General features: G+C 56.3%; 1 protein-coding gene across 4 annotated transcripts in view; it reads left to right on the plus strand.

Annotated features, from left to right (window-relative positions):
• GRB10 (growth factor receptor bound protein 10) overlaps positions 1-26512 on the plus strand; it is a 164352-nt gene that overhangs the window by 95141 nt on the left and 42699 nt on the right. For all 4 annotated transcript variants that reach the window (XM_077781104.1, XM_077781105.1, XM_077781107.1 and 1 more), the window contains 2 exons: positions 2636-2852; positions 8766-8907. In XM_077781104.1, coding sequence (XP_077637230.1) covers positions 2636-2852; positions 8766-8907 — 359 coding nt within the window. The remainder of the gene's footprint in view (positions 1-2635; positions 2853-8765; positions 8908-26512) is intronic.

A 26512-nucleotide genomic window follows, 5' to 3' on the forward strand; every position in this document is an offset into this window, starting at 1 on the left:
CCCCATTGCAACCACCAGGTTCCCGAGTTCTCTGCCCCTTTGACCTCCACACCTTCCTTTTGTTTTGCTCTGTCTTCTTGGGCCCTCTTGCCTGACGAGACAGAGAAGCCGAAGCCAAGGGACCCGAGGCGTTTGCATGCAGACTGGGACAGGCAGGGACAGCAAGTTCCAGAAAGGTCCATGAGCTCATGCCCTGAGCGTGCGCCTGGAGAGGCCAGCCCGGTAGCTGCAGAAGGGTTTTGAGATCGAAGGTTCGCTGCGTCGCACTTGCATCCTCTTGGGCGAGGTCCTGGCTTCCCCCGGGCTGCTCCTCGGCCCTTGAGCCGGGTGGCAGTCATGGCCTGTGTTGTGTCCTGAGGAGTGGATGAGACGGATCTGGGCCCGGCTCTGCCGCAGAGCAGGGTGATGCCCTCCCCTCACCCACCCCGCGGGCCCCGGGTCGTAGAGGCAGTGAAACAGCCGGGTCTGGTGCCTCGGGCCTGGAGCCCGTGAGAGGAGGGCTGGGGCAACAGGGTCACAGCAGGTGTCTCCTCTGGGGCCGGAACGAGCGTGAGGTCTTGGCTTGGCCAGGGCCTTGCTGTCTTGGGCCCCGAGCCCCTTGGGCCGAGCGGGTGGTCCTTCCAGGAGCACATAAGCCTGCGAGTTAGGGGACTGGCAGAGTGCTCCAGGGGGTGAGCTGCGTTCACGCCTTGTTCACGCTGGCCGTGTTAAAAGTGACAGGGCACGGGGCGCCTGGGGGGCTCGGTCAGGTGAGTATCCGACTTCTGCTCAGGTCATCATCTCAGAATTCGTGAGTTCGAGCCCTGTGTCGGGCTCTGTGCTGTCAGCTCAGAGCCTGGAGCCGCTTCCAGTCCTGTCTCTCTCTACTCCTGCCCTGCTCATGTGTGCTCGCTCTCGCTCTCTCTCTCTCTCTCTCTCTCTCTCTCTCTCTCTGTGTGTGTGTCTCAAAAATAAATAAACATTAAAAAAATTGTTTAAAAAAACCAAAGTGACAGAGCAGAAAATGCAGAGAAGGGAGGCGGGGCTGTTCAGTTCCAGCAGGTTACAAAGTAGGAGAAGCGAACTCAGAGCAGTGTAAGCACCCGGTGACGGGAGCAATGCAGGGGTGCTTCGTGGAGCCCCCGGCCGGAGTATGGCCAGGCCTTAGGAGGAACACGTGCTGAGCCACGCTGGGCTGCTCAGAGCCTGGCCTCTTTCCCCAGCCTTCCGTCTCTGCCTCCTGCCCTGGCCACCCACCCCCACGTCTCTGGGCGTGCCAGGTTATACCCCTCATCATGTGCAGTCCGGGTTCTTCAGAGAAACAGAACCATGGAGGTGTGCATTTATATGTGTATGGAGGGGGCGGGGTAAGAAGTTGGCTCCCATGACTGTGTGGTTGCATGTCCAGAATCTGCAGGGTAGGGCAGGGGGCTAGGAGCCCGGAGAAGAGTTGCAGTTCGAGTCCAGAGCCAGGATTCTTCCTTCCTCGGGGAATTATAGGGATTTTTTTTCTTAAGGACCTTCACCTGATTGGACGAGGCCCACCCACACCATGCAGGGCAGTCTGCTTTGTTCAGAGTCTACTGACGTAAATGTTCATCTCACCTGAAAAATACCTTCACAGAAACATCTAGTCATGTCTGACCAAATGTCTGCGTCCCAGCCAAGCTGACACATAAAATGTCACATCAAAGTCTCTATGTTTACCCTTGCTGTTCTCTGACCTTCTGTCCGGTGTTCAGGCCTTCTGTGAGGCTTCCTCAGGCTCTCAGGCCAGTTGGGGGAGCTGGAGGTCTGCAGGTGCACAGTCCGTCCGCGGGCAGCTGTGAGCCCGCCCGTGAGCCTGTCTGCGTGGCTGGGGCATTCCTGGAGCCCTTAGCTGGCCCAGGCTGCTCCTGTGTCGGGTGCTCTTTTGCACCTGGGTCTCTCTGGAATTTGGGGGAAGGGAGAAGGCCTGATTTGCCTCATTAGGGCTCGACGTCCAGGTCTGGCCGCCTGAGGCCGGAGCAGCAGGGCCATGCTGCACAGCATGGCTGTGTGCGGCCCGTCCAGCCTGGAGGGGGTGCGGGCTAGAGGTGCTCCGAAGGGCGTGCAGACGCTGGAAGTGCGGCTGGACCGTAATTACCAAGGAGCCTCTGGAATATCGGCGAAAATTAATAAATGTAACACATATGATTCCTTATGGGATTTATATTCTCAGTTGTGCTCCTCTCCCTACTCCTGATATTTTAAAATATTGTGAGGGGTACCTGGTGGCTCAGTCGTGGTTAGTTTAGCTCAGGTCATGATCTCGCAGTCCGTGGGTTCGAGCCCTGCATCGGGCTCTGTGCTGACAGCTTGGAGTCTGGAGCCTGTTTCGGATTCTGCGTCTCCCTCTGTCTCTGCCCCTCCCCCACTCATGCTCGGTCTCTCTCTCTCGCTCTCTCAAAAATAAACATTAAAAAAATAGTAATAAATTAAACAAAACAAAATAAAACAAAAAATTAAAACAAAAGAAAAGAAAGCAAAGTAAAATAAAACAAAATAATAAAATAAAATAAGAGTGTGAGCTTTGGAAGCTGACCCCTCGGATGCCCGTCTGGCTGTGACCCTCACTGCTGCTAAAGTTTTGTTCTGTTCTGTTCTGTTCTCTTCCCGCCTGGCCTTGGCTGCGCAGAGGATGACGTAGATCTGGAAGCCCTGGTGAATGATGTGAGCGCGTCCCTGGAGAGCCTGTACCCGGCGTGCGGCATGCAGTCGGACACGGCGCCCCTGCTGCAGAACGGCCAGCACGCCCGCAGCCCGCCGCCCTCAGGAGCACGGTCCCCGCAGCCGCAGGCGGCCCCGAGACTGCAGGTGCAGCGCTCGCAGCCCATGCACATCCTCGCCGTCAGGTGGGCCCCGGGGCCTTGACGGCCGTGTCCCTGAGAGTGAGGGGGGGCCGTCACCCAGGCACCACGCCACTCTCCGCTGCGTACATCGGTTCCTTTCCTCTGCAGCTCGGTCCCCCGGGGTCAGACTTGGTACCCGGCTCAGTTCTGGTTACTTTTATTGAGCCGGACACTGTGGCTGGGGGCGGGGGAGGGGGTCACCCTAAGAGAATGCTCTGGAAATGATGAAGGAATGACCAGGCAGTCAGTGGACGGCTCCAGAGCCTCACTGCCCAGAGTGGGGTGTGGGGGGATCAGAGCAGTGCTTCCTCTGGGGCTGTCAGACTGGGTGCCACCTTTGACACGTGATCACATTCCATCGGTATTCCTGGAAATAGCAGGAGGGACTTCTGGGAAGTGGGGGAGGGTTCCTCGGAAGTGGCAGATCTCGGATTTGGGCGTTGAAGGGTGAGTAGGAGTCGGTGGGCGCTGGGTGGGGAGAAGAGCTGCGTCCTGTTGTCGCAGGGGCAAAGTTTCCTTCCTTTATGGGTAAGCGACACCGCATGGGGCGCACCACATTTTTTTTATGGAGCTGCCGTCGCTGGCCCACATGGGCGCACGCGGAGTAAACAAGCCTGCCGCCGAAGGGTGGTCCCACGCGGGTGCACTTATGTGCCGAATCTAGGGTAGTCGAACTTCTAGAAGCAGAGAGTAGGAGTGCCGGATGCCAGGGCCGAGGGGAGGGCATCAGGAGATGTGGGACACAGCGTTCGGAGCGTTGGTTTTACAAGACGAGCAAGTCCTGGGGACAGACGTCCTGCGGCACGGAGAGCACGTGAGGGTGAGGACAGGGAGCTGTGTGCGGGAAACCCGCTGAGAGGGAGGGAGGAGCTTTGACGGGAGGAATGGGGGGGGCGGTTGGAGGTTGTGGCTGTTGATGGCAAGGCAGACTGGTGACGGACCGCACGAATGCTTATGACACCCCCGGTCATTCACGTTAAATCCGCACAGCGCTGCGTGTGCCTGCTACACCTCCGCGGGGTGGCTTGAACAGAAGATGCTGCCGGCAGGTGCGGGCCAGATCCCAAAGGCGTCTCAGCCGTCGAGGGGGAGGATTTGAACAGGCAAGCGAGGAGATGGGGTTGAGGTTTTGGCAAATAATTCTGGCAGCCTGGTGTCCGGGGGTGGCGGGGTAGAGCACGGCTGACTCAGGCTGTTTCAATGTCCAGGCTAGAGACGGTGGTGTCCTGACCCCGATGAAGAGAGGGGATGGATGGGAGTTCTCACACCTGGATTGGGGAGGGGGAGGGGCAGCGCACTCAGGGTGTCTCTAGCCCATCTCTGCCTGGGAGGTGGGTGGACTGGTGTGGCCGCCGCCCCATCCCTGTTGGCTCTGGAGGTTTTCAGGGGAGGATGGAGGGATGGGGGTGGGTGGGTGAGGGACCGAGGCCAGCCTCCCGGCCTCCCCGCACTTTCCAGTGCGAGGCTATACGGTGCCCTCCATCTTGGGCCTCAGTCAAGCCGGGGTTCATGGGGCTGCTGGTTCCTCAGCATTGCATCGTCTGGAGATCTCGTTTCCTTTCATTGGGATGGGGATAGGGCAGGGTGGTCTTCTCTGCTTCCGGAAACTTCTGTGAGGCCCTTTCCAGTCTGACATCCCAGGTCTCCTGCAGCTGGGTAGCCTTCTTGCCAGGGTAGCCTGTTGTGTCTGGGGGAGTTCAGAGCTGTCTGCAGGGGGGCGTAACGGCTCCACGGCCTGTGGTCGGCCGCCCCCTGGCTGCCTGCCTCCCCTCTCCATCATCCTGGTGTTTACGCCCTGCTGCTCTTTCTCCAGCATCAGCCCTGTGCCCTCGGCCCCTGCGGAGCTCAGTCTGGAGCGAGGCGCTCTTTTCTCCCATGTGCTTGAGCTCCGGGGTCTCTCAGTCACCCGTCCCTGGAAGGGTGGGAGGCCCCTGGGAAGACGGGGCTCAGCCCCAGCAGTGACGGTGCTTGGAGCCGAGGTGGGGCAGGCGATGGTGCAGGAGGCCTGGGCCTGTTGGCCCCCCGGGGCCCTTGAGCTCAAGTTTGGGCCGAACTCAGCCCTACGCCCGGGGGCTGCCTGTGTTACATCCGATCGGGGTGCAGGGACAGGCGTGCACCCAGGGCATCTTACTTTTGGGTGCATTTAAAAAATGGGGTGACCCATATGAGATACTCAAAGATATCTTTCATAAGTGAGGCCTTGTATTGAGCACTTCCTGTGTGTGCGGAGCACTTCCTGTGTATAGTCTCTGTTGAGTCCTTGCTTATTAGCTAGTACAGTAGCCACCACAACCCTACGAGGGGGGTGATATCATGGGTCTCATTGTCCAGGTGAGGAAACTGAGGCACCGGGGGACGTGAGAGGCCCACACCTGGTGAGTAGGGAGTCCGGACGCAAACCCAGCCGGAGGGGCCCTGAGGGGCTCAGGACGCACTGGGCATGGGGCTGCAGAGGAGACCCGCAGAGTGGGGTGTGGAGTGCAGAGCAGAAGCTGGGGAAGGCAGAGTGGGCTTCCTGGAAGAGGCTGCAGCTGAGCCGTCTGATCCTGAGGGAGCTGACAGCGGGGAAAGCAGAGGGCGTGTTCTAGCCCAGGCAGGTGGCAGACCCAAGGTCTGGCCCTTCTCGTCCCCGACCCCCCGACATCCCTGCATCCTGTCTCCCTTTCTACGCCTCGTTCCGTAATTGTGCAGGGACACAGCTCTGGAGCGGGAACGTTCTCCAGCCCTGTGTCATTTCCCTTGGTTTTGCCTTGGCCGACGCTTGTGTCCTGCTGGGAAGCCAGCGCTGGACTCTTCTTTTCCTTTTAATTTGTAAGAATAACGTATTGATGTGCAATTCACATCGCATAAAATTAATTACTTAAAGTGTCCATTTCACGGTCGCCTGGGGGGCTCAATCAGTTAAGCGCCCGACCCTTGATTTCAGCTCAGCTCATGCATGATCTCACAGTTCATGAGTTCGGGCCCCGCATCGGGCTCTGCGCTGGCAGCACAGAGCCTGCTTGGGATTCTATCTCTCTCTCTCTCTCCCCCTCCGCCTCTCCTTCACTCCTGCTCTCTCTCAAAAATAAATAAGCATTAAAAAAATTAAAGTGTACAATTCAGGTGTATTTACTAGACTCCCAGCCACCACGTCTATTTCCGGAATGTTCCCACCATGCTAGAGGAAATGCCTACCCATTAAGTGGTGTCTCCACATCCCCCCTTCCCACATCCCCTGGCAACCACCAGTCCACACGTGCTCTGTTGCTGTGGACTTAGCTGTTCTGGCTGCTTTGTCAGCGTGTACCCTCCTTAGTCACTTGGCCTTTTTTTTTTTTTTTTTTTTTAACAAAGATGTATTTTTCAAAGATGAGTTTTAGGGTCATAGCACAATGGAGATAAATGTCTAAAGGTCCCCCATATACCCCCTACCCACACACGCACAGCCTCCTGCATTATCCACGTCCCCCACTGGGTGGTGCCTTTGTTACAGTTGATGACCCTGCGGGGACACTTTGTCATCAGCCACAGTGCATGGTTTACCCGAGGGTTTGCTCGGTGTTGGACGTTGTGTGGGTTTGGACAGATGTATGACATATAATGACACTACCATGCAGAGTATTCTTGCTGTCCTAAAAACCATGGCTGGCTGGCTGGCTGGCTTTCTTTCTTTCTTTCTTTCTTTCTTTCTTTCTTTCTTTCTTTCTTTCTTTCGAGAGAGGGCGAAAGTGAGCAACAGGCAGAAATAGAGAGAGGGAGGGAGGGAGAGAGAACAGAAGCAGGCTCACGCTTACCTGTTGTAGGGCTCGAACTCACAAACTGAGATCATGACCTGAGCCCAAATCAGAGCTTAACCGACTGAGGCCCCCAGGCACCCCCAAAACATACGGCTTTTAAAGGTTTTCAGAACAACCCCATTAAGAGAAGCTTTTGGGGACTAGAGCATTAGAACACTGGCATCTTGTATAGAAGTCGAAACAGAATAAAAGTTTCGTGCTTCAGGATGGTCACCGGTCAGTGGTCATTGGGGGCTCTCCTCCTCCTCTCTTGCTCTGTAGGGTAAGGGACAGCGTGCCAGCCGGACACCTTGGCCGTGACAGAGGCTGGCGTGGGAAGAGTGGGGTTTCCTGACAGCGCACATCCACTCTCTAGCACGACGTGGGGGCGTCACGGAGGGGCTGCGGCACACCACGGCGCTGACCCCTTCCCGCCCCGGGACCGTGTGTGCCATAGACAGGCGCATCCTGGTCCCCGCAGAATGGCTGGGCAGGCCCTCCAGCATCAGGATCGCTTGGTAAACAGAGAGCCTCTGACGTGATCACTGCATTTCTCTAGCGGCCAGACTCCCAAGAAAGCGAATGGGTCATTAATGTAGTCCAACTGTGAAAGGAGCCTGGAAAATTCTTGGAAGACTCCGCCTACAAGGGGCGCAGGGCTTACGTCAGCAAGGACCGGGAATGCTGGGCGGCGGCAGGGCTCAGGCCGCAGCGCAGGGAGGGCGTCCGGACACTGGGCGGTGCTGCCCTCGGAGGACTGTGTGGCCAGGCAGTGTGGCCCGGAAGCCACCGGCAGGACCCTGGGGGTAGGAAACAGAGGGACCCTTTGCAGCCGTTTCTCCTTCGACTTGGAACTTTATTCTTCTGTTTTCATAACTGTATCTGGTCCGTCATCCTGTGGGTGATTGGCTTTGCTGTACGACGAGTGGGTTTTGCCTTGTCGGGAGGAAATGCCAACAAGCAGGCAGCCTGGTGCTTCCCCTGCAGTGATGTGGCGGAAACACGGGCGCTTGTGTCCCGGGGAGGACCGCTGTGCAAGGCCTTTATTTCCGATTCAGTACCAACAACCTTTTTTGTGTATGCAAGCCTTCATCCTGCAGCCCAGACCAGGACACGGGGAGCCTCTTCTCATGCGTTCGGAGGAGTGCTGGCTTCAAGGTCACTGAACATAGTTGTTCTCGTGGAGGCTCTCTTACCTGCAAAACCTCTTCACACATCAGTGTTCACGGAACAGAACCCATGAGGTGTTTGGACAAAACGTCTAGGATGTGTCATGTGCAGAGCATGGGGTTTTTTTGTTTTGTTTTTTAAAGTTTATTTATTTTAAGAGAGAGAGAGAGAGAGAGAGAGAGAGAGAGAGAGCTAGTGGGGGAGGGGCAGACACACGGGGACAGAGGATCTGAAGCCGGCTCCGAGCTGTCAGCACAGAGCCTAATGCGGGGCTCGAACTCACAAACCGTGAGACCATGACCTGAGTCGAAGTGGGGGGCTCAGCCGACTGAGTGCCCTCCCCCACTCCCAGGTGCCCCTTGGAGCATCAAGCATCCTCCCCGGATGTTTAATGGGTGAGGGAATCAGTGCCTTTTGAGTCTGAGAATGGCAGCCCCTGGGGGGAAAAGCAAAAAAGCAAAACCCATTGTCATGGCACAGTAAACACAGCAGTTTTTAAGTGCACATTGCCTGGTGCATACGGTTCCGTTCTAGCTCTAGAACTTGCTCATCTTGCAGAAGTGACGCTCTGTGCCCATGAAGCCATGACTCCCCATCCCCTGCCCACCAGCCGCCGGCATCTTCCCGTCATGCTGGCTAGGGTTCTGGAAACCCTAGGCACCTCACAGAAGTAGGATTGCACAAGATCTGTGCTTTCGTGACCGGCTGACTTCACCCAGCACCACGTCCTCAGGAGGTACCTGTGCGTCAGAGTTCCATTCCTCGGTCAGGCTGGATAGTGTCCCCTTGGATGCATAGACCACATTTGTTTTATCCATTTGCACATCGGTGGGATGCCCCAGGGGACCGATGTGACTAGTCCCGTGGGGAACACGGATACCTCTCAGGGTCCATCTTTAGTTTCCTTGGGGATGTCCCCAGACATGGGGCTCCTGGATCGTGTCGGCGGGTGGCAGCTTTTAACGAGCGTTTGTGTCTCTCCTCCCAGACGCCTGCAGGAAGAAGACGACCAGTTCCGAACCTCTTCTCTGCCGGCCATCCCCAACCCTTTCCCGGAGCTCTGCGGCCCCGGGAGCCCCCCGCTGCTGACCAGGGGTTCCTTACCTCCCAGCCAGGCGGCTGCGAAGCAGGTGAGCATGCAGCGCCCGGCCACCCGGCTGTGGTCAGGACCAATGCGCTGGCTCATTATTTTTAGATGAGGGGAGGGCATTTGTGGGGTCTTTTCATTCTTTTCCTCTCGCTGCTGTATTTTGCCTTATAAAGCGTTCCAATTCCTCAGGCGCAGTTCCATTTGTTACGTCAGCGACATATCTAACGTGTTTCAGTCTCATAAAAGCAATGGAAAAAATAGCAGTTTGGTGCTTAAAAATGAATTTTATTTAGTTCCCTTTAAAAATTCCCCCACCACGTCCTCTTCATTGGCCAGGAACTCTGGATAAACGAGGTGTTTCTCAGGCACCGGAACTTGGGTACAGTTGAAGACTTTGCATATTATGTTCCTGATCTGGAGTGTGATCTGTGCGAGGCAGAAACACGTTGACCCAGAAGATGACAGCCACCTTTAGAAACTAACCGTTTCTGCCTTGAAAGTAGGACTCTGAGCCAGATTTGCATAGCCATTGTCCTCTGGGAGGAAACCAGGACCAGAGGCTTCAGTAACTTTCCCAGAGTCACATTGGCAGCGATCGACGTGTCTGGGAAGCAGGCCGGCAGCTCCATCTGTCCAGGTTGGCAGGGTCTGGGCCACACTGGGTCGCAGGTCTGGGAGGGAGACCCGGTGATGCTATAGTGGGGGGGTGGGGGCAGTGGCAGTGGTATAACTACGATGTGACGCCAGCCTCTAACGTTCACGGAATGATCCTTATGTGCCAGGGATTGTTCTAAGCAGTTTCCATGTTTATTGATTTGTTCACTTATTCCTGGAAATACCCCTAAGAGTCAAGTGCAAATGTTCTCCATTTCACAGTTGGGAAACTAAAACCCGGCTGTAATTGTTGGTCCGGGGCAGGACCCCAGTGTGCGTGGCGGGGCAGGGCCTGGCCCCCAGAGTGAGCGGTGGGACTGGGTGTGGACACACACACACACACACACACACACACACACACACCCCGCCATGTGAGCGACGGGCTGGGTTTGAGCTGACACTAGGATCCTGAACTTCTGATTTGAGCCATTGAACTCCGTGCCTCCTGGGATCTTGACTTTCTTTACACCAAGTGTATTTCAGAAGATTCTTTGCCTTTTCTCCGAGGATCACGTTCTTTCATTCTGACTGCACTTTTCCTGCCTTTGCCGTCTTCATGCCTGACAGCCACCTCCCCCTTTGCACACCCACCCACCCCGCACCTGCTGCCACCCCCAGGGCCTGCCCTCTCAGGAGGGAGGTGTTCTGTCCAAGCTCCCGTGGTCTGACCTCACGCCTCTGCCCTCTGCCATCGACACTCAGAAGCTGAGGTTGTGTCCCTGTCTGGGAGCCAGTGCTGGTGGGGCTGCAGCTCTTTGTCACATGCCTCCAGGGCATCTGGGACGCCTGCCTCCCTGGTGACCTTCTGCTTCAAATAAGGGTCTAGACAGCCTGTCTGTGGATTGGTCACCGGGGTTGTTTACAGCATTACCCGTCCTAAAATAAGACCGGGAAAATTTCATCTGGCGCTCGCGGCCATTGGCAAGAGAGCAGGCCTCCGCCCCCACGGGCTGTCCAACTCCGCAAGCAGAGTCCGGAAACTCAGGAATTCTGCCTGCTGTTTTGCTCGGGGTCGGAGTGTCTGCATCTCTGTGGCCGGGCCCCTCCGGCTGGTGGCCCCTGCAGACACCGGAAAGATGCTTCACACTTTGCTCTACTTGTGGGAAGTCCACGTTCCTCGTGCTGGAACCGGCCCAGGGGGGACGCTGCCTAGCCCTCCTAGGTTCCGACCTTGGCTCTCTGGAGCTGTGTGTCATGGCACAGACGCCGAGGTCACCCTGAAGTCTGGAGATGCGGCCCAGCCTCTCGGTCCCAGATGGTGAGGGCATTGCTGCCTACGGTCAGAGTCAGGCGTTTGGACCCCTTCTCCCCACCTGCCTGGAGGGGAAGGGATACTTGATGTTTGGCTCCTTTCACACGAAGTCAGAGGGAGATAGATCCCGTAGCCGAGTTCTTCCGAAGTTGTGTAAACACAGGTGGCCCGGTCACACCGCCCCTTTGCTGGGCCCAGCGTGGTCAGCGTGGGGAAAGAAGAGAGCGTATTTCCCCTTTGGGCCGGTGAGGCCATCAGGAGCAGCCTCTACCTGTCTGCGAGTCAGAGGTTTGAACAGTCGTGTGGTAGGGAAGCCGTTCCTGCCTGAGGCACTGTGGCTACACTGTTCTTCCAGGATCCCGGCAGCCCGCCTTTACCTTCCTTCTCCAGGGACCAGCTGCTGGGGGCAGGAGTGTCAGGTGCAGGTCGGTGCACCCAGCTCCGGAGAGCGAGTGCCTGATGTGGGCTGGGTGCTGCCTGTTGCACGGGCGTCCTGCTCACTGTGGGGCGGGGAGACCGCGGGGTGCACAGTACTCCCGTGTGGTGCACGGTACTCCCACGTGGTGCTCAGGACCCCTGTGTGGTACGCAGTACTCGCGAGAAGTGGTGCGGGGTACACCTGTGTGGTGTGAAGTACTCTCGAGTGGTACGCAGGACCCCCGCGTGGTGCACAGTACTCCCAAGTGGTATGTGAGATCTCTGTGTGGTGCGCAGTACTCCCGCATGGTGTGGGGGATGACTGCGTGGTGCCGAGGACCCCCGCGTGTTACTGAGGATGCCCATGTGGGGTGCAGGAGCCCTCCGTGGCGGGACCGCCTCTGTGGCTGCATGCAGGACCCCGGGACAGACAGCTGGGGGGGCGGTAGGCTGATGAGGTCAGGGACTCCTGGGGGCGTCGTTCTGTCGCCTGCACAGCAGGGCTCCTTGGGAGACCTGGAAGCTGCAGGCTGGGCACCCAGCAGAGGTGGGGGAGGCAGCCGGGTTCGCCGCTCAGTGCAGGGCCCAGAGAATTCAGCAGTGGACACCATCCCCGGGGGAGAGGAGCCCTCAGCCCCGACCCTCAGGGGGCATTGCTGATCCCCCCGGGGCCCAAACTTCAGCTGTCCCATTTGAGCCCTGCTGCCTCTGGACCCTGAGTCGAGAAAGCTCTCCAGGAGCTTCGTGTCATATCAGCAGAGTGATAAACCACTTCAGGGGAAGGTGATGGAGTGACTGGTGGCCAAGAAGGTGACAGTGATGATGGGGCGCCTGGGTGGCTTAGTCGGTTAAGCGTCCGACTTTCGCTTGGGTCATGATCTCGCGGTTCATGGGTTCGAGCCCCGCGTCGGGCTCTGTGCTGACTGCCAGCTCAGAGCCTGGAGCCTGTTTCAGAGTCTGTGACTCCCTCTCTCTCTGACCCTCCCCTGCTCACGCTGTCTCTCTCTCTCTCCTAGAAATAAATAAAACATTTAAAAAAAAAAGGTGACAGTGATGAACCAGAAGAGGTCATTACTCTGCCAGGAAGGATCGGGACCCCTCAGCGGCATTCAGGGGTTGCCGATGTCCCTGGTCAGGCTGTGGAGGGCCTCCCACACTGACCCTGCAGGGTTCTGCGTCTTCCTTGTGGCCAGTCCTTGCCTGAACCCACCGAAGGTCTGGGCGCTGTTGTAGACCCGCCCTGTATCAGGCGGAGCCTTCAGGAGGTAGGCGGGTTTAGATGAGGGACTGCACTGGGCCTCCCCACCCCCGGCAGTGGGACCAGTGCCCCTGTGGGACTGGCCAGCAGCACCAGCTCTGTCCACTACAGGTGGGGATACTGCAGTGAGAAGGTGGCCTTCTGGGGGCCCAGAAGGGGCTCCCAGCAGAACCCCACCCTGCCTGATCTCAGTCTCTAGGGAGCTGTGAGGAGTCCGTGCTGTGCGAGCCTGCAGCTAGAGCCACAGAGGCTGGAGAGTCCTGGAGTCTCTTGTGAGCAACCCTNGCCACTGCCAGTCACCATTCCTTCCTGCCAGCTCTGCCCCCCTGCCCCCTAGATCTGGGGCCCTGACATGCTGACTGCCGCTCCCATGTTGGCCCCCTGGCTTTCACCATCAAGAGGTGGAGCTGTGGTGCGCCCCTCCCCCGCCCACTTGCCATGCACCTCTGCATAGAAGCAGCACAGGACAGGTGACCTCGGTCCCACCCCTGCTCCATATCTGCCTAGCTGGGCGGTACTTGTCTCCACCTGCTCCCAGACCTGACCAGTGTGAGCCCCCGTACCTCTGAGTCAGCAGCCTGGAGCCTCGGAGTGGCTGGGAATGTCTCCTGCATCTGGAGCCCTCGAGCCCAGAGCATCTCCCAACCGCAGTGACAGTGACAGCTGTGCCTCCCGCCTGGGTCCTCCCGGGCTTGTGCATGGTCTAGGGGTCGTCTTAGGCTCACGCCTCTCGGGTTTTCTGCTTGTTTTGTTGCCTTACATGAATTTTAAAGCAACGACGTTTGGTTTCTTTGTTAATATCTTAAACCAGAGTCTAGTGATTTTTATTTAGCTTTATGGCTTCGCCAGTATTGAGAGCACGTGCAGACGCTAAAATGAAATCATGAAGTGTGGTTGGTGTTGGCAAAACACCCCCTTTGCCCTGTGGTGGCTGTGGTTTTACGTGGAGACTTCCCAGTTTATTATAAGGAGCTGAGCGACTTCTTTTTTGAAGGTATGGCTTCTGTGAAGGACGCCATTCCATTGTTTTGGTAACAACAGGTAATTTATCTGAATGACTTAATTAAGTTGCTTAATAACCTCTCATCCAACATTTAACCAGAAATGCAGAGACCTAAGAAAATCTTTGAGTGGTAATATTCTGTTCCCTAGAGGGTCGTGAAATTAATTCAATATCTGGAGAGCGAACATTTGCGGAAAAATAATCAACAGGGCATTTTTAACCGCTTGGTGAATCGTTTGGAAAAGACAGGCCGTCGCGTGGATAAGGGTGATTATTACAGCAAAGATCATGAGCCATGAGACTGAGCCTCATGCTTGAATCGCTTCCAGACAGTGGCTTCAAGCTTCTGGGACGACATTGTCTTTGCTGTCGCTGTCCCGTGGACCAAGAGGACGTTTGTCCTTCTTTGTGTCTCCATAAGTCACATGTGTCAGACGCACTAGTGTTCTCCCTCAGTCACAACTGTCTTGTGTCTGTCTGTAGTTTGGTGCAGCGTGCATTGATCTGACAGCAACTCTTGAGTACCTACTGTGTGCCTGATTCAGTGCCAGTGACGAGGGTCCAACAGAGGGTGCAGCGCCTGCCCTGTGACCTGCAGAGGCCAGGGGCATCTCCTTAAGCTTCAGCCAGAGCCCTGGAACCTGAGAGAGGGGCACAGTGCTGTTGGCCTGACGGGAGCTGGCTGGTCTTTCCGCCCAGGTCCCAGGTGATCCCAGGTGATCCCAGGTGAACCCGTGACACCCCCTCCCTTCAGGGGACACTGGCTCCCCTGCCGCNCGTTGGCCTGACGGGAGCTGGCTGGTCTTTCTGCCCAGGTCCCAGGTGATCCCAGGTGAACCCGTGACACCCCCTCCCTTCAGGGGACACTGGCTCCCCTGCCGCAGCCTCAGCCCCCAGCCACTGCCTGTCTCCATTGTCACGCTAGAGTGTCATGCACTGCTCTCCTCCTGGGGTGCTGGGTGAGGATCCCCTGCTGTCATGGGGAAGCCGTGTGCACTTGGGGACAGCTGACCTCGATTGTCCGGGGTTCTGGTCCCGGCTGGATGTGGCTGTTGGGGATCCTTATTGGGTTGACGGTCCCCACCTAGAAGGGATCACATTAAAAAGGGCGCTGTGCACGTGCAGCTTGGAGAGGGACTCAGAAAGATAGGGTGCGGGACAGGGTGACCTTACTCCGGTCCCAAGGTCAGCGTGACTTCCCTGGGAAAGCGGGTCTCTTGGGACTGTTCCTGAGCAACACTGGTGGGTGTGGGTGTCTTGTGATCGATCTCTCTGGGTGCAGAGGCTGGAGGTCATGCCCCTCGGGAGAGCAGGCTGCCCCAGGTACCCCCGCAGGGCCACCAGCTTGAATGGAGGTGACTCACCCCTTCCAGGCTGTGCAGGATGGGGGTGGGGTGGCTCCTCCCACCAGCCCCAGGGCAGACCCCAGCCCTTCTCTTGTGTCCTTGTCTCAGAGATAGAGAGTAGCCCTGGAAACAAGTGCTTTATGTGAACCGGCCAGTGAAAATCTGAGGAACCAGGAATGCACGTGGATTCGTAAAGTGGTGATGGCCACGTAGTCCTTTAGGGATCGAGCTCCTTCAAGGGTGTGTCCGTGAGAGGGTCATGGGAAAGCCAAGAAATACCTTGTCTGCCCTTGGGGATGGACAAGGGGGAGGCTTCGGATGACTCAGAGGACACCGGACTGGCCGTCACGGGAGGGTCCACTCCCGGGAAGGCCCTGTCTGTTTTTTGGCGCCTGGCTCATGGTGGTTACTGCACAGCTAACTTTCACACCACTGTGCAGACTATGGGGGAGAGACTCTTGTTGGGGAAACCAAGGCCCCACTGAACACTGCAGCTGGAGGCGGAGACAGGAAGTGAATCTGGCCTGGGTGAGTCTGGAGCCCGCGTGCTCCCCACCATCCCGGCGTCCTGGTGTTAGCTAGCCTTCCAGGAGACCCGCCCGCCGGGGGAAAACCCCTCCTCTCTGAAACAGGACAGACTGCCATTTCCTGCTAAAAAGGATGCTTTTGAGGGGGCCCCTGGGTGGCTCAGTCGGTGAAGTGTCCAACTTCAGCTCAGGTCATGATCTCACAGTTTGTGAGTTCGAGCCCTGCATCGGGCTCTGTGCTGACAGCTTGGAGCCTGGAGCCTGTTTCAGATTCAGTGTCTCTCTCTCTCCGCTCCTCCTTTGCTCGTACTCTGTCTCTGTCTCTCTCTCTCTCTCTCTCAAACAATAATAAACATTAAAAAAAAAAAAGAAAGAAATGTCTAGATTTCCGAATTTAAGGTGAGCCTTCATATCCGGGTGGCTCTAGGATGGCCTTCCTCCCAGCCAGTGAAGGTTTCCATGCAGCTGCCTGGTGACTTGTGACAGCAGGCTTCTCTATTTGTTATTCAAACACAATTAATCACATATTTAACCCCACTTTTAATAGGGTGTGAGTATTGTCTTAGCTCCAGCTCCTTCTTCTCCCTCTGCTTACTTTTAAAAATTAATTTTCTGGAACTGAATTAATTGCCCAGCATAGGGTTTTGCACATTACTAATGATCAAAAGTGTGTCTCCTGAGGCTCTAACTACCGTTTAGTGAATGTGCTGCTTACACAAGCCCATCTCTGGCCAGAAAAACCCGCCACCATGGCCAAGTGCAGTGGATGTCGCAGAATGTGCTGGTGTGGCGATGCCCTGCCTTCCACTTCGCCCAGGTGGGCCAGGCGTCACCCTGGAGCCCAGCAACTTCTCGTCAGCCTCCTCCCTGAGGGCCTCACCCTACGCTGTGCAAGTGCAAGCCCTCTTTTTCCTTCATGCCTCTACGACGTGCCCGTGTCTCCTTTCCGGTGCCTTTGGGGCTCAGAGCACATTGGAGCCAGGGCCTCAGTGACACATCGTGAGCCGGGTGAATAGGGCCGCCCGGTGCTGTTTGGATGCTTGGGGAAGCTGTAGGGTCGTCCTGGGACAGGAGCCCAGGAGAGCCGTGCTCAGGCTCCCAGCGAGGCCGAGAAGATGCTGCTGTCCGATGACAGTCACCTTACTAGCACGAGGGTCTGCCCGTATGCATCGGCTCTTCCCGTCGCTCTCGGAGGTAAAGCCCTGCTTACTTGGTGTCCCTCAGACTGGCTTCCCGCCTTCTTGCCTCCTAGCAGCCACCATCACCCCCATCGGAGCCCTGCCCCTCCTCTCAAATGGGGAGAACATCACCCTATTTCTGCCTCTTCCCATCCACCACCCATCAGTCCCGTAGGAATATAAACTGTTGGTTTTTAAAATTTCAGGTAATGAGCTTTCACTCATTATCTCTCTGAGGCTGTTCACTCAGGAGGGAGATGGTTGATACCCCTTGGTGGCTCCCTGGGGGGCATTGCAGGGAGCCCCCGTCTCTCCCCTTCTGCTGAGAGGCCCCAGTAGGAACGAAGCCAGGTCTCTGAAGCTCGGTGCCACCCCTCACACTCTGGGAAAGCCTGGAGTTCGTCATAATCCCGAGGGGCAGCTGTGATGGGTCCCGAAGTTCAAGTCCATGATGTTCCCAGGGAGCCCCAGCAGCGCTCTGGACAAGCAGGAAACACGTCTTGCTAAACCAAAGCGGGTATTTATGTTAAGTGACCTTTTATTCCTTCTGAGGGGATGTGTGAACTCAGCCCAAGCAGAGCCCACGGGCAGCATCGACTGCGTATCGCCCGACCCTTCTGCCGTTGTGCACGACGCCACCGCGACCGCGGGAGGCCCCAGAGCGCAGTCGCGCCGTCCCGCCCCGGTGCCCCGGGTGTGCGGGGACCGAGACGTGTCAACAAGCTTGTCACAGGACCGCGGATTAGCTCAGCCTGGTGAATTTGTGCAAGGACCAGAGGAACGCAGGCCCGCGAGCAGCCCCGAGGCGTGTTTGCGAGTTTCCGTGGCTGCCGTGACCACGCCCTCCCGCGTCAGCCTTGGTCTGAATACGCCGGAGGCTGTGAAGTGTGTTCTTCCGGGGAGTGGGCGCCGTCCGTCCTTCCGGGTCGGAGCCCAGAGTCCCGGAGCGGCGGCCGGCCCTCCTGGCCGTCTGCGTCCCCCCGCACGGTGCCCTGCCGACGGAGAGCCTCGGACCCGCCTCGCTCACCCGCGCTTTCCGGGATGCCCGTTACCGGAGCTGTGGGAAGAAACCCGTTCGTCCGCGAAGTTTGGGGGAGGGTTGCATTCCGTCACCACTTGGAAATTCACATTTCATTTTGGGTTTTGGAAGATCTGAAAAACCCCACAGGGAAGGAGACCCACTGACGGGAGGCAGCTTGGAGCTTCTCAGATGCTTCTGGTCGCAGTCCCCCTCTGTGCACGACAGGCTGCCAACGGAACCCGCTTTGGGAAAGGGTGCCCAATTGACGAGGGCGTGCGTCAGAGGTCTCTGGGGATGGCACTAAAGTCGAGGGTCTCCGAGCCCCCAGGGAGGCAGCCTGAGATCACTCCCAGCGTTTAACGGGACCTGTCATCCCGGGTCTGCAGTCAAGCAAGGGACCCACCAGGCCGCTTGTCGAGCTGTGTGTGAGGGGAGGGGGGAATGTCCCGTCAGGAAACTCTTAAGTCCCCACTGCTGAGGTTTCTCCGGGCTATAAATATCTTGGCAAATATAAATTCTCTAAATCTGTGAGCCCCCAGACTGATCCTTCGTTATAGCATCGGATATCCCGCGGCGTCCGCGGACGTTGACAGACGTCGGATATCCCGCGGCGGCCGCGGACGTTGACAGACGTCGGATATCTCGCGGCGTCCGCGGACGTGGAAAACATTACAACGTGAGCACGTGAGCTCCATCTTTCCCGGGAGTTTCCCCAAATCTAAGAGCAGGAGAGGATCCTTCTTGCCCAGCGAATCATTCTTGCTCCTGCTCAGACTTCCGTTGGGAAGAGATGAAGCTGGAAAATGAACTTTTGCCCGTTTCTCCCCCTCCCTGACTCGTGCCCTACGTGCTGGGAGTAAAGACGCACCTCCTTGCTTGCGTTCGTCCCGCGGGATGAAGCCTGTCGCGTCATGGAAGCGGGTACTCCCAAAGGCGGCCGTCGCCGGCAGGTCAGGAGAAACGGGCTTCCGACGTCGCGGCGGTAAAAAGCGCGTTGTCAGACCCCTGCCGGCCGGAGGTGCTTCCGGGTGTTGACAACACTTGGCCACCCCTGAGCACGGAGGCGAGGCGTTCGCGCCGGCCTGGAGGGCACCGCCCAGAACAGCTTCTTGGGAAGATGTGCCCCGCGGCTGAGCGCTGGTTGCGGGCGGCGGCCCCCGTGGGGGTGTGGCCGCCTCGTGCCCCGGCCCCTGCGCCCTGGCCTCCCTGGCCCCCCGGACGCTGCTCCCTCTGCGGGGCCGCCCCTGGCGCTCTCCGCTGGCACAAAGGGCAGCTGTGGTGTGGCAGGTGACAGTGTANCACCTTTCCATGCAAATCATGTTTCAGCCATTTTAATTTTTTTTTTTTAATGTTTTCTTTATTTCTGAGAGAGAGAGAGAGACAGCATGAGCAGGGGAGGGTCAGAGACAGAGGGAGACACAGAATGTGAAGCAGGCTCCAGGCTCTGAGCTAGCTGTCAGCACAGAACCTGGTGCAGGGCTCGAACCCATGAACTGTGAGATCGTGACCTGAGCCAGAGTCAGATGCTTAACTAACTGAGCCACCCAGGCACCCCATATTTCAGCCATTTTAAAAGCCAGCTATTGCCTGGGCGCCTGGGTGGCTCAGTCGGTTAAGTGTCGGACTTTAGCTCAGGTCATGGTCTCATGGTTTGTGAGTTTGAGCCTTGAGTCTGACAGCTCTGAGCCTGGAGCCTGCTTCGGATTCTGTGTCTGCCTCTCTCTCTGCCCCTTCCCCGCTTGTATTTTGTCGCTCTCTCAAAAATAAAATGAAAACATTAAAAAAACCAAAAAACCCAACTGTTCTCTTCCACCCACGGTCTGGTTCAGCGCCTGCCCCTCTTGTCTTTTATCTGGTTTCATTCAAGGTAGATGTGATTTTATATGTTTTTGTTGAATGTGCAACAAGCATTTTCTGTTTTCCTTCCTGGTTGTCATAAAGAATGCTCTCAGAAGCTGATGAGTACTTGTGCTGCGCTTTCTTGGCTGTGCCTGTACATTTGCTTGGGTTTTTCCAGTAGTCTGTGCTATAGATAACTTTTCTGAGTGATTGTGATACAGTTTGTGTTTATCTTGAGTTCTTTCTCTTAGGGAAGTTCCCAGAACTTCCTAGTCCAAGGTCATGGGCATTTTATAGCTCTGGTTACCTGTTGGGATACCCGTTTGCAAGGGTCTGTTTTTTTTTTTAATTTTTAAAAAAATTTTTAAATGTGTATTTACTTTTGAGAGAGACAGAGCACAAGTAGGGAAGGGCAGAGAGAGAGGGAGACACAGAATCTGAAGCAAGCTCCAGGCTCTGAGCTGTCAGCACAGAGACTGACATGGGGTTTGAACTCACAGATCGTGAGAGCATGACCTGAGCGGAAGTTGGACACCCAGCCCACTGAGCCCCCCAGGAGGCCCAAAGACCTGTTTGTTTTGATTATTATATTCAGGATAGAGTGAGCATCAGGAGTTCTGAGCCCTGACCCTGCCCGAGCCGTCAGCACACCAGGTGGTCACCTGTGCCCTGGTGAGCGAGGGGCCTGAGAGCATCCCCGGCTGGGATGGCCCTCCAGGCCCTGGGTACTTAGCTGCTGTTGGCCGGTAAGACTCAGTCCTGCCCTGCCGCCCTGCCATAGCGGGGTGCGCATGCCTTCTCCTGGCCTTCACGGTCCTTCAGACACCTTAGCACTCGCTCTGGCTGTTTCCCACTTTCTACGGGGTACAGTGTGCATAACAAGTTAAGCCTGGGTCGCCCTGAGCTGAGCTCAGGGTGCAGGAAGGAGACATCCTAGTTCCGACAGCATGTGAGGTTGCCAACCCTGCTCTGCGCAGAACCTAGGGGTCCGCGGGGGGTCGCTGTAGGGGTTGGGCGGTGGGGTCTAGTTTTCCCAGCCTGCTCTGCTCGGCCTCGGGGCTCAGGGCCGCCTTCCCGAGCTGTGCAGCACAGCCCGCCCCCACTGGCCTCCCCAGCATGGTCTCTTCCCTGAGGACAGCATCCGGCAGGGCCCCGAGACTGCATCTTCAGATCCCATACTTGCAGACATAAGGACACTCGGTGCCACCAGCCCCATGTCCCCACCCCCGTCCTCGGTTCCTTTTGTGTGCCTGCTTGGCATGTTTTCGGCAACTTCCGTAAGTGGGCAGTGGGTGCTGGGCCCGGGGCAGCCGAGCCGACGGGGCCCGCCCCCAGGAGCGCGCAGTGTGGTGTGCGGGCCAACACTGGCCCGCAGGGGTGTGGGGTTGCCAGGGGTCACATGTGTGACTTGCACATTTCCCTGTTCAGGGAAGCTATGAGCTAGCGTACCAGCAGGGAGATCTAAGGAGGAGAAGCCGTTCTTTGACTTGGAGAGCAGAGAATGTTCCAGAAAGAGGGAGGGAAGGCTGTTCACGAAGTCTGCACACGGACTTAGCAGCTGGTGGCCATTGGGATGGGTGCCAAGGTGCTGAGGCTGAAGAGAACAGGCTGGGCTGTAGCCAAGTCCCCAGGGATTAGTGATTTCTTGCTCTCCCTTGGCTGTCCTGGTCCCTGTGACAAGCGGCAGCTTGTTTTTCTCTCCTTTAAAAGTAAGTCCAACCTGGGATCCCTGGGAGGCTCAGTTGGTTGAGTGACCAACTCTAGATTTTGGCTCAGGTCATGATCTCGCAGTCATGGGATTGAGCCCCATGTCGGACTCTGTGGTGACAGCGTGGAGCCTGCTTGGGATTCTCACTCTGCCACTCTCTCTTCCCCTTCCCCACTCGTGTGCATTTTCTCTTGTACTCTTAAAATAAATGAAATAAAATTCAGGGCATCTGGGTGGCAGTTATGCTGCCGGCTGGGTTTATATTCGCTCAGATCTGTACTGCTCACAGTTCCAGAACTCCCAGGGGGAATATCTTGCTGTAATTATGCTCGTATCTCTATGAACCTGACCTGTAGATGATCCCTTGTGATCTTTCAAGTGTTTTTTTTTAATGTTTATTTATTTTTAGAGAGAGAACGCCACTGGGGGAGGGGCCGAGAGAGAGAATCACAAGCAGACTTCTCAGTGTCAGCATAGAGCCCGACATGGGACTCGAGCTCACGAACCATGAGATCACGACCTGAGCTGAGACCATGAGCAGATGCTTAACCGACTGAGCCACCCAGGTGCCCCTGTGACCTTTTAAATGTGTGTGGGTGGATTTTTAGTGAAGTCACACGGTGAGTTGATAGGCTCTGTCCTGTGGTCCAGGCTGGGGAGGAGCCTGTGGACACCTGAGACCCGAGAGCGCCCCCCTGTGGCTAGAAACACACCGGTGGCTGTGCGGAGCCCAGGCTGTGTGTGGGGTGCACGTTTCTTCTCATGAAATGAAAATACCACCTCTGACCTCTCTCCCCACTGCTTGCTGGCTGTCCTGGCAGAACTTGAGAGATGGGTGAAAGTGCACCTGTGTTGCTGGGGGACGTTCTTGGCGCACCTCTGGCCCCTGCATACCATTCCCAACTCTCCTGGGAACACGTGTTGCCATCACGTTCCAGGTCCAGGGGACCAGGGGGCTGCAGCGTGGGGCCACCGGTACCCAAGAGGACGATGTCGAGGAGGGGACCCAGGAGGAGCCGTCAGCATCTGCAGGAGTAGCATTTAAAGCAGGACCTGGGATATGGTGGTGGCTGACCTTTATAACCCATTACACGAGAGGGAAAGACCCCTTATTCCGTGAAGACCCCAGTCTATACCACGAGCATAACTGGTGAGCAGCTCTGGACGTGTGAGGTCATGGAAAGCTCCGAACTGCACTGTCGAGGGAAGGACACGCGTGGACTGGACCCTTCGAGAGTCGGGGGAGGTCTTGCGGAGAGCTCTGAGTCCTGCACTAAGCCTGGCACAGAAGCCAGCACAGGAGGCACCGCCAGTGCAGGGGTGGGTGAGGAAGGGCCCACTGGGAGGCAACCCACAGGGTCGGAACAAGGGCTGTTTTCAGTTGGGGTGAGTATGGCGGTATGATTTTGCGTTCTTTTTTGGGGGGGGGTGGTTGTTAATAAATAGGAGAAGTCTCCAAATCCGTCTCATCCGGCTGTGGGTTATTGAGTCTCTAAGGCGCTCAGGCTGTTTCCCTGGTCATGGGTGAGGCAGGTGCACTCTGGTGGCCCTGGAGACATTGGTCTGTGGCGGGCAGCCGGCTTTGGGGCACAATCCCTCCAGTTCTTGTTCTGTATCCTTGCTCTGTGGAGTAATTGGTGTTCCCCGAATAAAGGGCCAGTGGCTTCTGAACAAACCAAAGGTGTTGCTGTAGGTGAGCTGTTGGTACGTCCTGAAGACTAGAAGGATCCAGCACAGCCCCGTGGGAAGCAAGGTTCTGGTGGGAATGCGGTGCACCAGACCTCGGGCTTGGAGGGTGTCTCTGGGGCTCACCGTTCATAAGCTCGTGTTTTCTCTCTGCCACAGGTGCCCTTCTACTTACCCTTAAAGATGGCGTGCTTAATTCACTCTTAGGGTGTCTTAGCCCCCACGCCGGTCAGAACCCTAATTTGTGGCTACAAGTGCCCATTTGTTCACGTTTCGGAACTTGAAATCCAAACGACCTAGTATCTTCAGGGCAGGTGGGGGCCCTTCCGAGGGGACACAGCGCGTGGATCCCAGAGACAAAGTGGTCAGAGGGGCGGGTATCTCAGGCAGCAAGGGCTTTCTTCATCCACGGGTTCCAGCCCTGCACAGGGGTTGGGTTTAGCGGGACACGGAAGAGGCATGGGTCTTGGAATTTGGTCTTGGAGTGGTGACTGGTTGCCTCCCTCGACAGGTCGCTTTTGAGGTTATAAAGCTACTGTCATAAAAGCCATGTGGTTTGGGGGCACTCGGGTGGCTCAGTTGGTCAGGTCGTGATCTCACAGATGGTGAGTTCCAGCCCCGCATAGGGGGTCTGCTTGGGGAGGGGATTCTCTCTCACTCCCTCTCTCTCTGTTCTTCTCCTGCCCATGCTGTCTGTCTCACTCTCTCAAAATAAACTTAAAAAAATAAATAAAAGCCACAGGGTTCTGATTTAAAAGTGGAGAGAGAGTTCTGTGTTCTGGAATGGGTACACAGGAGGGGAGCCCAGCAGCCTCTGGGGGGAGAGTTCTGTACACACGGCATGGTGATTCGATGCTTCCTGTTGGGACAGTGCTCAGCTGCTTGGATGCACAGCGGAATTAGGGTCCCCCACCGTGTTGCCCACCTGTCTGGATGGAATCGTGTGTCCCCTGTTCCCATGCGGAAGCCCTAAAGCCCCCCAGTAGCTCGGAATGTGACCATGTGGAAATAAGAGTTGTCACGGACCTCATTATTTCAGATGAGATCCTCCCAGAGGAGGTGGCCAATTCGAGGTAACTGGCAGCCTTCTAGAAAGGGAAGATGTGGACACAGATACACGCAGGGGGGTCGCCATGTGAGGATACGGCAGAGATGAGGCAAGAAGTGCCAAAGACACCAGCAGGTCCCCCCAAAGCAGGCCAGGGGCCGCTTGTCCATCGCAGTCCTCAGATTGGGCCGACGGCCCGATCCTAGGTGTCCAGCATCCAGACGCTGAGCCGCCCATTCGATGCTGCTTTCTCCCCCAGCAGCCTTGACAAGCTTATACACACACACTGAAATACATTCTAGGTGGATGTAGTGTTAATTTAAAAAAAAAAAAAAAAAAAAAAAAAAAGGAGTGATACCTTATGAGAAGTAGAAAAAAAATTTGGTTGATCCTTGAGCTGGGGAATGATGTCTTAACCAGGGAAGCAATAGATGATGTCACAGGGTAGGAGATCGAAGGGTTTGACTCTAAGGAAAGCAGTGTCACAAGTTAAGCTGCTGTTGGCAAGCTGGGAAAGAGTATTTGCAATCCTTACGTTTGCATTGTCCTAAGTAAAGAGCTGTGAGGAATCAATAAGAAACAGGGCAGTCACCTCTCTCTGCTTTTCTTTCAAGGGTTTTCCTTACTCCCAGTTCACTCACTCCTCCCAAGTGGAAAACAGCTGCTCACAGCCTTTCTTCCCTCTTCTCACATCACACCTGGAACCTTGCCTGAGGCACTGCTCACCTGTCCCCCGTCCCCCTGCTTCTGGACCCACGTGCCTGCCTTCATGGCCACTCAGCACACCTGCCCCTGTGTTCACGGCTAACATCCTTGTTCCCGGCCAGCACCCTGTCTTGCCTGCCATCACTGCTTCTCGGTCCCCCGTCCTCAGACTCCCCTTTGTCCCTGGGTCACCCCCATCGGCAGATAGGCCCCTCCCACCTCACAGGGGGCCGCCCCTGCTCCGTCCAGGGCCAGCTGTGGGACTCAGTGTCCCTCCTCTGTCCCCTCCGCCTCCCCATCAGGTCTTCGGTTCCACCAGTTCCCTAAATGAATCTTATCAAGGACACTTGCGACCTACTCCTGGTCACAGCCAACGGTCAGGTGCCGGTGGCATCTGTGACGACATCTCTATAACCAGCATGAGCTCATTTCCCAAACTGCTTGTTTCTCCGGCTTCTGTGACCCCCGCCTTCATCCCCACCTCCTTCTGTCCAGTTGTCCCCTCTTTGGGACCGTCGTATTAGGAGGGCCCTTGGCTGTCTCTGCCCCTCGCACTAATAGTGCATTTTTCCTACGTGACGTCACCTGCACCCCAGCAACAGGTGCATCTGTGAGCAGAGCCTGCCCGCTGCTGAGAGCCGCTGACCTCTTCCTTCCACTGCACCCTGGGGGCTGCGGCCCCTTCTCAGTCTCCCCCACTGAGCTCTCTCAGTCTCCTACCAGCACGTGGCACCCCGGGTGTTGCCTCTGGTTTGTTGTCTGTCCCCCCACTTGAGTGAAGGGCCATGAGGTTGGGATTTTATCCTAAGCGCCGTGTCCCCACCACCGAGGTGCCTGGTAAGGAGAAGGTCGCAGGAAAATCTGCCAAATGAGCAGCCATGACAGAACCCTGCCCTGGCCCCGTGCAGGTGGACCTGAAATGTCCGGAGAGGTCTCAGCCGATCTAAGTCAGGCCCCAAACATACGTCTTAAAGTTGTAGATTACGGGTAAGGCTACATTTTTCATAATAAGTGTGATCACACAGGTAGATGGTAGACTGTCTTCTCTTGGGCCTTACGTGCAGGGTCACACCTTGCCCCCTGGAAAGCCTCATGGTGCTGTGTTACATGAATTTTGTACCATAAGTTTTCTAAGCAAACCCCTTTTGATGGTTTGCAACTCGTTGTTAGTATAAACAGTTGAAATGAACATTCTCATATATAGATAGACCTTTGGTCACTTAACGGGCGGTAGATAGGTGATACGTAGGCAGATAGATGACAGATAAATGATTGATAGCTGATAGATAGGGGCAGATACACGGTAGATTTTCAGCAGCATCATTGCCGCATCGGAAGATTGACGTGTTTACGCCTGCATGTGCGTGCGTACAAAATTCACTTTTATAACCATTGTCCGAGGGTTACCTGTCCCTTGTAATAAAATGCTAAGGCCCCAGGGCTTGGCCGCTCTCCTGATTCAGGTGCCAAGGAAACGGGTATCTCATGCCACCGGCCCTTGAGTGGCAACACCAGGCCACCATCCCCAGTGGCCCGGGCTCCCAGGGAGTGCATCATTCTGATTGGCTGTCTCTGTGGATTCGGAAAACTCTAGAAGATATCTGGGGGCGAAGGGGCAGAAGCAAGGGAGATTTGCTGCATGGCATTTGCTTTCCCCTCGGCCCTGGAGACCAGAGTCTGAGACCTTGACTGCAGGGTGGGGGTAAGGTGTGCACGGTCACTGCTGGACCCTTAGTCTTTTTGGTATTGGACCTTCTGAGCCGGTGTCCTGTAGAACCTTTTGTTTTCCTGGTGTTACAGGATTTTACAAGCTGACCCCAGCGTCCTGGCTCGTGGTTCTTTCCTACGGGTCCGTGGTCCAAAGTGAGCAAAACTGAGAAGCTCCACTTGCGCAGTGGACATAACAGTACAGCAGTCTGGAAGTCTGTCCGCCGTCCTCAGCTGGCCGTTTTTGCTTGGCTTGCCTGGGGTTTTGTTCAAAAAAAGCAGCAAACTGGAGGCGA

This window comes from Crocuta crocuta, unplaced genomic scaffold (assembly GCF_008692635.1).
Source record: "Crocuta crocuta isolate KB4526 unplaced genomic scaffold, BGI_CrCroc_1.0 scaffold108, whole genome shotgun sequence".
Classification (NCBI taxonomy): domain Eukaryota; kingdom Metazoa; phylum Chordata; class Mammalia; order Carnivora; family Hyaenidae; genus Crocuta; species Crocuta crocuta.